Source organism: Ahaetulla prasina, chromosome 17 (assembly GCF_028640845.1).
Source record: "Ahaetulla prasina isolate Xishuangbanna chromosome 17, ASM2864084v1, whole genome shotgun sequence".
NCBI classification, from domain to species: Eukaryota; Metazoa; Chordata; class Lepidosauria; order Squamata; family Colubridae; genus Ahaetulla; species Ahaetulla prasina.
The window spans coordinates 5,229,391-5,240,824 of NC_080555.1; the positions used below are offsets into that span (position 1 = coordinate 5,229,391).

The 11,434-nt window shown below is 52.6% G+C and overlaps 1 protein-coding gene across 1 annotated transcript; it reads right to left on the bottom strand.

The window, feature by feature from the left end:
- Positions 1–98: 98 nt before the first annotated feature.
- LOC131186773 (glyoxal reductase-like) lies at positions 99–2,895 on the bottom strand. The gene is made up of 2 exons (XM_058160689.1): positions 2,831–2,895; positions 99–1,116 (listed from the first exon to the last, which is right to left on the bottom strand). Exons 1-2 carry the CDS (start codon positions 2,863–2,865, stop codon positions 252–254), a joined length of 900 nt encoding a protein of 299 aa, XP_058016672.1. The 5' UTR covers positions 2,866–2,895; the 3' UTR covers positions 99–251.
- Positions 2,896–11,434: the final 8,539 nt, after the last annotated feature.

Here is an 11,434-nt window from a genome sequence, read left to right on the forward strand (position 1 = left end):
CGGATCTGCCACCCCCCCCCCCAAACAAGCGACTAAAATAGCCTGACATTTGTAAACCTGGCTAATTTAGGGTTGACTCAGCCATACATGACTCAGTTTGGATAAGGCGCTAAACCAACAATTAGCAACCAATGTTGGCACCTCGCAAGACAACAAGCTTGGAAATAGGAAATCGGCTTCATGAAACGGGGTGACCTTCTCATGAGTTGGAAGATTCCTGCTTTCAGCTGGAGGAATTCGTGCCGGCCCTCTTACGCAACCCCAGTAGGATCCCAGCAATACCGTTTCCCGCAATCCAGGCGTCGTAGCTCTTCCATATCGGCTTGGCTCAAGTCCCACGACCACACCTGGCCGTTTTCAGCCACTCGGCGTGGAGACGCCGACTTGGGAATCACGCTGACGCCTCGGTGCAGAGCCCAACGGAGCAAGACCTGGGCCGCCGTGCGACCGTGCTGCTGGGCTACGGCTCGTACTACGGCGTGCTCTACCAACAACCCGGTCCCCAGCGAGGAATAAGCTTGCAAATGGATGCCATTCCGGGTGCAAAATTCGAGCAGCTCTGTCTGCGCGAGTTCCGGGTGGCATTCCACCTGCAGGACGGCGGGCATTACCTTGCAGTTGGCCAACAGTTCCTGAAGGTGACAGACGGTGTAGTTGGAAACGCCGATAGCTCGGAGCTTCCCAGCTTTGTGCAGCCTCTCCAGGGCGCGCCAACTTTGCAGCCGACGTTCCGGGTTGCCGGCATCGTCCTGAGGCCGGCCTTGAGTCCCCGGCCAATGGATCAGGTAGAGGTCCAGGTAACCGCAGTCTAGGTCTTGCAAACTACGAAGGCAAGCTGCATAGGCAGCTTCCTCTCCGTGGTCTCTCGGGCTCAGCTTGCTGGTCAGAAAAACGTCCTCGCGGGAGAGACGGTGGCGAGGCAGCAAATCCTTAAGGGCTCGTCCGAGCGTGGCCTCGTTGCCATAGACGGCGGCCGTATCCACCAAGCGGTAGCCATTCGCCAGAGCTGCATCCAGGCTGGCACGCACAGCCTCGTCGCCCTTAAGACGAAAGGTGCCGAGGCCCAGAAGTGGCATGGGGGTGCTGGTATTTAACCACACGGTCCGTTCTGGGACCCTAAAAGGAGCAGAATTGGATACTTGTCTCTGCTATCCGACACAGGCCCGTACTTAGTCCTCGGCTCTCTACACAGGTAGTCTTCAATCTACAATGGTCCGTTTAGGGACCAAAGGTAAAGGTTCCCCTCGCACATATGTGCTAGTTGATCCTGACACTAGGGGGTGGTGCTCTGTTTCAAAGCCGAAGAGCCAGCGCTGTCCGGAGACGTCTCCGTGGTCATGTGGCCGGCATGACTCAACGCCAAAGGCACACAGAACGCTGTGACCTTCCCACCAAAGTGATCCCTATTTTTCTACTTGCATTTTTTACCTGCTTTCGAACTGCTAGGTTGGCAGAAGCTGGGACAAGTAACGGGAGCTCACCCCGTTACACGGCACTAGGGATTCGAACCGCTGAACTGCCAGCCTTTCAATTGACAAGCTCAGCGTCTTAGCCACTGAGCTACTGCGTCTCCTTGGCCAAAGTTACGGCACTGACAAAAGTGCCTTACCGGCAATTCAGGGTCACGTGATCAAAATTGGCAACCAACTCAGATTTATGACAGTTGCAGGGTCACGTGATCCCCTTTTACGACCTTCCAACGATGCCAAGTCAACGGGAATGCCTGCTTTGCTTAAGCAGCGTGTTTTGCTAATGTAACATTGCTGGGGTTCACTTAACCATCACCACCACTCCCCGTGGCCAGAAAGGCCATAAAATGGGAGCATCGTTGGCTGAAACAACTGTCTTGCTCAGCAACAGGATTTTGGGGCTCAAGTGCGGTTGTAAGTCAGTAACCGTGTTGGGAGGGACCTCGGAGGTCATCTAGTCCAACCCCCTGCTCACGAGGAAACCCCTGAATGGCGTTTACAATTGGGAAAGTCACACTCGCTATGTTCACAGCGTTCCAATGACGCTGGGAACCACACGTGCGTGTGTGTGTGTGTGTCGGGATTCCTGGGATGTTGTTCCAACTTCCCGCCGTAGCCTACAGCTTTGGGATCTCCTGGTGGTGCCACATCCAAGCCGGGACCAAACTTTTTCAGAACTTGGACTCCCGTGACAGGAGAGGGGGGGGCGAAGGCAAAAATCTGCAAGTCGCTTTTGACGGGTTGAGGGGGCTGCGCCGCCATACCAAGGACCCACCTCACCCCATTCCAATGGGAGAGCAAGTGGGACGCCCTCTGGCGGCTCCTTTGCCTCACTACACCCTTCAGACCCCTAGTTGGGAAAGGCCACCCTCTAGCGGCTCGTCTTTGCTACTGCACCCCTTCCAAGCAGCTTCAAGATGCAAGCTTTCGGGAGCTGCAGCGCGCTTTGTCAGGCGACCCCCCCCCCAGTAAAAGCAAAGAGGGGAGGGGGCATTGCACAGGGTCCTGCTTTCATTGGGGGGAGGGCGGGAAGCATTGCATTAGGCAAGGAAGCACCAGGTTCCCACGAGCCAAGGGGCTTTGCAAGGGGCCGGGGCCAAGATCCAATGCCCCCTTCTCTTTTGGGGTGCCCTTTTGCACCCCACGTTAAGATAGTTTGCAAGGGCATTTCCCTGGCTCAGCATCGGCTTAGCTAGCAAGCCGGGTTTAAGCCAGCTTTAAACCCCAAACGGTCCTTGCTTTTTTTTTTTTTTTTGCAAACTTGCTAGCTTGCCTCCATTTCCCGCCCCCCACTTTCCTATTTTGCAAAAAAGGGGCGAGAAGACCCCCACCCCCACCCCCGCGCCCCTTCCCCGGCTTACCAAGACCCAGGAAGGGCCGACTCTGGTAGCTGCATGGCTGATCAACAAGGAGAGGAGGCGGGACCAAGAGGCCGGAGGATAGGCGGGGCTGCCGCTCAATCGGGGCTGGAGAAAGAGGAGGAGAACCCGGGAAAAGGAATTTAAACAGAGAATTAAAGAGAGGGAGGGAGAAAGAGAGGGAGAAAGAGAGGGTGTGACAGAGAAAGAGAGAGAGAGAGAGAGAGAGAGAGAGAGAAAGGAAGGAGAAAGAGAGCAAGAGAGCGTGTGACAGAAAGAAAGAGCGAGAGAGAGACAGAGAGAGAGAGAGAGAAAGAAAAGAAAGAGAAAGAAAGGAGAAAGAGTGAGAAAGAGCGGGTGTGACAGAGAAAGAAAAAGGAAGGAAGGAAGGAAGGAAAGAAAGAAAGAAAGAGATAATGATAAAGACGAGAAAAAGTGAGAGAGTGTGTGACAAAGAGAAAGAGTGTGACAGAAAGAAAGAAAGAAAGAAAGTGTGTGACTAAGAAAGAGAGAGAAAGAAAAGAGAAAGAGAATGTGTGACAGAGAAAGAAAAAAGGAAAGAAAAGAGAGAGAGAGAAAGAGAGAGATGGGCTCCTCTTGTGTGGACTCTAGCTTTCATCGCTTAAGTTCTGCGGGTGGATTTAAAACTCTAGTTCCCATCATTCCCAGCCAGCCCTGGGTGGGCAACATGAGCTTTGTAGTCAGCCCACCCAGACACCCAGACACCTCCAAATCAAATCAGCTGGATTGTGGCTGTGCTTGCGTAATTCGGATGTTCTCTCTTTCCATGTGCAAATATATTAAATCAGGGGTCTTGGCAACCTTGGCAACTTTAAGACTTGTGGACTTCCCAGAATTCCCCAGCCAGCTTTGCTGTGGGGTCTTTGGAGCTCTCTGAGCTTGGTGGTTTTCTTGCAGACGTTTCATGACCCAACTAGGTAATCTCATCAGTGCTACAAAGAAATGGGACCTGCTCTATTTATATGCAAGTGGCTTGTCATATTGGTGCAACAACCAAAGAACTACCAACTCAGACAAACAATCAAGAGGAGAAGAGGGGAGAGGAGAGGAGAGGATAATAGAATAGAAAAGAGAATAGAGAATAGAAGACAAGAGAATAGAAGACAAGAGAATTGAAAATAGAATAGAATAGGAATAATGAATAGAATAGAATAGAATAGAATAGAATAGGAATAATGAATAGAATAGAATAGAATAGAATAGAATAGAATAGAATAGAATAGGAATATAGAATAGAACAGGAATAATGAATAGAATTAGAATAGAATAGAATAGAATAGAATAGAATAGGAATAATGAATAGAATTAGAATAGAATAGAATAGAATAGAATAGAATAGAATAGAATAGAATAGAAATAATGAATAGAATTAGAATAGAATAGAATAGAATAGGAATATAGAATAGAATTAGAGCAGAATAGAATAGAATAGAATAGAGTAGAATAGAGTAGAGTAGAGTAGAATAGAATAGAGAGTAGAATAGAACAGATTAGACTAGAGAGCAGAACAGAATAGAATAACTTCATTTTAGTGGGAAAGTGGAAGATGTTTTTCAGCCTGGGGAAGTTCTGATTGCAAAACCGACTCCATGAGTTTTGTTTCCAGTCTGCGGCTTCTCTTTCCAAAGAGATCTAATCCTTTGCTATTTCCTGTTAATAAACCTTCAACTGTCTCAGTCTGCTCCACATCTCTGCTGCCCCCAGGAACCGGTTCGAACGGCCGCCGGTCCAGAGCTGCCGGCGCGCAGGTTTGTGATCCCAACTGCCAGTGGCCGCCTCCACCTGTTGCTTTGCCACTCCGCCCTTGCCCCAGGCCGGAACTCAAGGAATTGGGTTCAAATTAGAGGGGGAATTGTAGATCAGGAGGATAACAACATAGCAGAGTTGGAAGGGACCTCAGAGGTCTTCTAGTCCAACCCCCTGTTCAAGCAGGAGACCCTGTAGCATTCCAGATAAATGGCTGTCCAATCTATAACAAGGTAAGTATAGCTGGCTTGTATGGTTTTAAGTCTAGGACTACCTGCCACTAACCTAACAAGCCACCAAGTGGAATTACAAGTTCTAAGAGACTATCACCTGCAGCGCACCCCAAACTCTCTCGTGCATTTCTGCACCCCAAAACCCCTCTTGCATTTTTGTCACCCTAAAACCGCTCTTGCATATCTGCACCCCAAAACCTCTTGCATTTTTTTTATCCTAAAACCTCTCTTGCATTTCTGTACCCCAAAACCTCGCTTGCATTTTTGTCACTCTAAAACCGCTCTTGCATTTCTGCACCCCAAAACCTCTTGCATTTTTTTACCCTAAAACCTCTCTTGCATTTCTGCACCCCCAAACCTCTTGCATTTCTGCACCCCAAAACCTCTCTTGCATTTCTGCACCCCAGAATTCTGCCTTTCACAGTTTAATCCTTATAATTATTTCTACCCTCACCTTAAACTCAAATCAAAACCAATCCAAGGGAAGCTCAATAAAACACACACACACACACACACGGCTACAACTTTGACAGCCGCCGGGGAGAGCCGCTGCTAAGTCCAAGTGCAACATTTTGGGGCCAAATTTCCGTTTCTTGCCAAGAAAAAGAGAAACCAGCCTCCAACGGGGACTTGCAACTAGAAAGCAAGCCACCGCTCGGCGCGCGGAGGAGAAATGGCGCGGGATGGGCAGCAGAGGGCGCCAGACGCCGCTTTTTTTGGTGGGGGGGGCCCGAGAAAAGCCGCTTTTGGGGTTGAAAGAAAATAGAAGAGAAATTTTTTGAGATGGCTTTTTTCATCGCTTTTGTGTGTGTGTGTGTGTGTTAATCCCCTGAGATCCCACAACCTGGTGTGTGTGTGTGTGTTAGAAACCTAGTCCTGATGGATGGAGCGACTTCCCAACCTGCGATGGTGGGCTTCTTCCAAGCCCCCCAAATTCCACCCTACCCGAAAAAAGCCCCTTCCCCAATTTGCCAATTGAAGAATTTCTGCTTTAAGCCCCGTTCCCACCGGATCAGAAACGTGGAAAAGTGGCTTTTTTTTGGGCTAGGTTGTTTCTCTCCCCCCGCCCTCCTTCTACATATGGGGAGTGGGGGGGGAGAGTCCCAGCTGCCAGGAAAGGGGGGAGCCGGTGCCCCCCTTTTCCTCTCTTCCCCCCCCCCACAATGTCGCTGTGCAACTTGGCGTGGTTTTTTTTCTCTCTCCCCCCCCTTCCAATTTTGCAGCTGCAAAAACGGGCGAGAGATGCAATGCGCTGGGGAGGGGGGCTTGGGATTTGAGGGGGGGAGGGAGAAGGACTAGGGAGGAGGGAGGGAGGGGGGGTTGCAGCTGAAGGCGAAGTTGCCCCCCTCCTTCCTCCTCCTCCTTACAGCCCCCCACATCTTGGCACCGAAAAGGGCCAGCAGAGACGGCGACACCGCAGCCGGGGGCGAACCGTTCAAAAGCTTGCGTGAACGGAATGCACAAGGCAGCCCCCCCCCCACCTCCACCACCGGCGGCGAAGCGCCCCCTAGCGGCGGCCGGAGGAGCTTCAAAGGATGAGTTTTGGGGGGGGTGAAAGGGGAGGGCGGGTGCTCCTTCCTTCCGCAGCTTGATTCAGATTTAACAAGAGTTGGAAGGGGGACCCTGGAGGTCATCTAGTCCAACCCCCTCACCCGCCCGAGCAGGAGACCCTCCATCTGCCTCTCTACTCAGGATCGAACTCGCCACCTCTGATGATCCCATCATCCCCACCCCACCCGTTTGATGGAAGGAGGGTTTCATAAGACAGCGGGCTGACAAGAAAGCCTTGCTTTGGGGAAGGGAGTGGCAGGGAGTTCCCCAGGCCCCGCCATCAACGGCTCTCCAAGAGAGGTCTCTTGATTCTTCCTTGAGGAAAAGGGATAGGCGAAGCCCCTCTATAGCACCCCTTTATTGGGGGGGGGACCCCTCCTCTCCATTGAACCACCCCATTGCCTTTGTAGCTCGCCTTTCCTCTTTAAGCGCTCAAGGCGACTTACAAAAGTCGCCCGTTGTTTTTTCCCCTCTCTTTCTCTCTGTCTCTAACCACAACAACCCCGCGAGGACGGCTTGGGCTGAGCGCCCGTTTGCGAAGCGTCCTCCACCCCCAGATGAAAAGCCAAACCTGCAGCTGGACGGATGACGAGCCCCCAGCAGCCCCGGCCAGCTGTTGTGTGTTTGGGGCGGGGGGGGGGAAGAGAAAGAACTACAATTCCTATGGTCCCCAACCCAAGGAGCGCAAGGCCACCCCTCTGGCTTTCTCTCTCCATCCCTGCATTGGCGCGTTCGTTCATCGACCCATTTTTTTTTTTTTGGTCACAGACCAGACCCTCGCCCACCCAATCCGGGTCAGGGGCGTCGTGTGAACGCGTGTCTACCACTCCACGCCCCGACATCGGGTTCAAAGCACCGCGCGGATGCGGGAAGCCGGCTGCTTTCTTTTAGTCTTCCTTTTCTCCACCCCTCCTCTTTCTCTTTTACTTTCTCTCTCTCTCCTCTCTGCCGTCTTTCCCGGACGGGGGTCTGCTGGGACTGTGGGGGGGGGGAGGACGGGGGGGGGACACGGGACTCAGGCAAGGCTGCTGCAAATTGAGCTCTTCCTCCTTCCACCCAGGGTGGTGGGAGGCTGGGAGAGGCTGATGGATCCGGGAATACCTGAAAGACAGAAGCTTGGAAGCCACCAGATCTTAGTTTATTAGGAGCGCCCCCCCTCTCGGCTCCCCCCCCCCCGCTGTATTGCAGGAGAGGCGAAGGGTTGTGTCGTCCCCCCCTTATTTTTATTTTTATTTACAAAGCTCTCAGGGTGAAGCGGCGAACGAGGCAGCGCATATATAGATAGATAGAGCATCTTCGGAGCCAGAAATCCGCTAGCTGTGCCAGCCGACATTGGCTGTGGGTCCGTCCCCCCCCGCTTCTACGCCCCGTCGCTTGATCTATGGGATCCGTTCTTGCTTTGTAAGCAAAACCGTGGGGGGAGGAAGAGCAGAGCGAAAGGAGAGCCGGACGGGGGGGGGGGGATGAGAAAGAGAGAGAGAGAGAGAGAGAGAGAGAGAACAGCTCCTTTTATAAAAGCCAAGTCGCGCCAGGCATCTCTAAAGCGAGAATTCATTGCAACGCCCCCTCACTCCACCTTCGGTCTTTCAAGCTTTGCCTGCCTCTCCGTCACCCCCCCTCCACCCCCAGCTGGGCAGTTGGCACCGGATTCCCCGGGCAGAGGAAAGCGGCCAGAGACGACCCCTCCCCTCCCTCTTGCTCAGCACCAGGTAAGCATATTTTGGAAATTTTAAAAATAAAAGGTGCAGGCGGTGGAAGGAAGGAAGGAAGGAAGGAAGGAGAAAAGACGATGGCAGACGAATTGGGGGAAAGGTTCCTCACCTTTTCAAAGGTCTTTCCTTCCTTCCTTCCTTCCTTCCTTCCTTCCTTCCTTCCTTCCTTTCTCCCTCTCTCTCTTTCTTCCCCAACCCCCCCCCCCCGCTTTTCCCAGCGGACCAAGAAAGTTGACGGATGAGCGGTTTGGGGAGGGGGGAGAAGCCAAGCTACAAATTTTTTAAAAAAGGGGTGCGGGGAGGAGGGGGATGCGACGAAGGAGGAGCCCCCCCCAACAGGAAAAAAATATTTTTTTACGGGAGCTGAGAAAAAAAAAACGGGGATGAAACTCTGCATGCATTTCTCCAGCGAGGAGAAAACGAAGTCAGAAAAAAAAACCCTATATAGATAAGGAAGGAGGTTATTTTTGGGGTGGGGGTCGAAGCCAAGAGGAGACCTCCCCCCCCCTCCAAAGAGAAATTGGCCCAGACAAAAAATAGAGGTATCAGGATGGAGGATTTGATGGAGGTGAGGGGGGGTGTTTCCTCTCACTGTCCCCTTCCCCCAAAATGTGGGTCACACACTTTTGGGAGCCCCCCCAACTGAACAAACCCAGAAAGAAGTTTTGAGGAGGAGGGGGGGCACTGCAGATTTTTGGACGGGGCTTTCCCATTGGAGGATTCCTTTACCTTCTTCCCCCTCCCTTCTCCAAAAATCACTTTCTCACAATCAAAACAGGTCAAAAGAATTTGAGAGGGATTTTTTTCCCCCTGTGTGACCCCAAAGGTGATGTGGTCATTGTTGTGTGTTTGTGTTGTGATGCTGGACTCCTTCGTGGGTTAGAGCAACAGGGTTTGAGAAGGAAGGACACCCTCCCCCAGAAGAAAGGGGGACCAAGGGGGGGGCGGGAAGGAGGGCACCGCCTGGCACCACACCATGAATTAAACCATTCTCGTTTTTGTTTTTTTTTCCTGCCCAGCTGCACGCACTTTGTAAGTGGAGGATATGTGTGCGTGTTTACACGAGGGAAGGGCCAGGCGAGGTGGAGGGGCACGCATGTGTGTGGGGGTCCCAACCGGGGCACCTCCCTACTCTATGGGCAGCTGGATTCGCTGGTGCCAGCGCACCACCCCTGGTGCCGCAGATCCAGTAGGCGGTGTGGGACATTTGCAGCATAGCACACGCCGGGTTGGCGTGGAGCGACACAAACAAGCCCATGCCGGACCCGTGTAGCTTCTGGGGGGTGGGTGGGCTGGAGTCGTTGTCCCTCCACACACACACACACACACCCCGCTCCAAGCAAGCTGGGAGAAAACCCAGGTGTGCGCATATATATGCGGGCACGTCCTGTGGACCAAGCACCCGTGTTTTGAAATTAGGGCAGAACCTTAGAGTCGTGGGCTTACACCGGTCGATCCTTTGGAGGGTGCCACCTGCTCGGGATGTCCTGGCGATGTGCCCAGCCAGCAGCTCCCTTGGCATATGGCAGGGCTCCTTCGCACAGGTTGGCACCGAACGGGTCTGTTTGCCAGGAGGAGGCCCATCAGGTGAGCCTAGAAGGGAAAGGATCTCTGCTTTATCGCCGGCCACAGCCCGCGTGGGCATGGCAGGAGAACTGTGGGGCAGACCCCACCTCCCGTCTCTTCGTTGCCAGGGCCTCTCTGTCTGCCCACTTTCCCGTGGGTTCCCATCCTTGGGATGCGCAGCTGGGCATCCCCCAGCGCGCGAAAAGGAGCCCTCTTGAGCATGGGCAGAGAACGGCTCTTTTGAAGGAAGGAGGGCCCTCGGCGCTTGGCGCAACTGTGCCCGTGTGCCCGCACACTTCCATGTGCTTCTAAAACCAGCCACAGATAATTGCACGGGGCCTGGCGTTTATATATGTGGGGCGCAGAGGGTGGGGGTGGATGGATGATCCTAATCTCCTGCTGCAATCCTGCCCCATAGCTTTTCTTTCCCACCCTAGAGTTTTAATCTTTCCCTTCCCGGCTTCCCAACACTACTCGGGCTGTCTATGCACGTTCACTGCAGTAGCGCCGATGCTACAAGCACATTTTCTTAACGTTTGTGTCTAAAACCTTTAGTAAAGAGGCTTGGCGTGTCCGCTTCAAAAGGCAGAGAGCAAAGGGGGAGCTGAATGGGGTGTCGGGTCCCCCTAACTTCAGGCCTGGCTCCCCCCATGCTCAGGGGTGGGGGGGACGACACCGAGTCAGGAGGAGCGTGGAAATTTTGGAACCTTTTGTTCAAAGAGGATGGGGGCGAAAAATGCATTGAAAATCAATCCCGGGAGAAAGATTTGCAGATTCCAAATTTTCCAATTTAATATCCCAGGAGCCCACCTATTATGGGAGAAAACTGGGGTGGGGGTGTTGGGGGTGAGGGGGGTGGCGAAAAACTCCCTGCAGGAAAAAAACACACAGTGGGACTGGATTAACCGAAAGGGATTATATGGAAGATTCTGCATCCAAGGGGCCGATTTAGGACAGGAGGGAATCGGGAAGGATCGGAACTTGGCTCTTTTAATACCAGGAGTGAAAAGGGTCGGGGGTGGGGGGGGCTTCAGACCTCGTAGTATCTTCCTTTGGGAGCTTCCCCCCCCCCCCCCGGTGCCTTATCGGTCTTCCACAATGGCTTTAGAAGTCGGGGGTCGGGGGAGATGGTTTTTAAACCACGTACTAGATGGAGGAAGGTGTGAGTATTTATGGGTGGTGCTTCTTCCCTGGACTACCTCAAAGGGCTGGTGTCAATTAGGCAGGTCTGAAAGTACAGGGTGTCCTTGACCAACAATTCAACCCCAAATTTCTGTGGCTAAGCAAGACAGTTGTTAAGGAGCTCTGCCCCACAGTACGACCTTTCCCCCTGCCGTCGTTAAGCGAATCACTGCCATTGTTAAGTTAGTCGACGGTTGTTAAGTGAACCCGGCTTCCCCGTCAATTTTGCTTGTCAGAAGGTCGCAAAAGGGGATCATAGGACTCAGCTGTCATAAATGTGAGTCAATTTGCCAAGCATCTGTATTTTGATTGCGTGAGGCTGGAATGGTTGTTAAGTGTGAAAACGGTCATAGGTCACTTGTAGGATCGCTAGAGGAATGGTTGTAAGTCAAGGACTATCTCTACATCTCTTTCCACCCTAGAGTTTTAATCTTTCCTTCCGGCTTCCCAACACTACTCGGGCTGTCTATGCACGTTCACTGCAGTAGCGCCGATGCTACAAGCACATTTTCTTAACGTTTGTGTCTAAAACCTTTAGTAAAGAGGCTTGGCGTGTCCGCTTCAAAAGGCAGAGAGCAAAGGGGGAGCTGAATGGG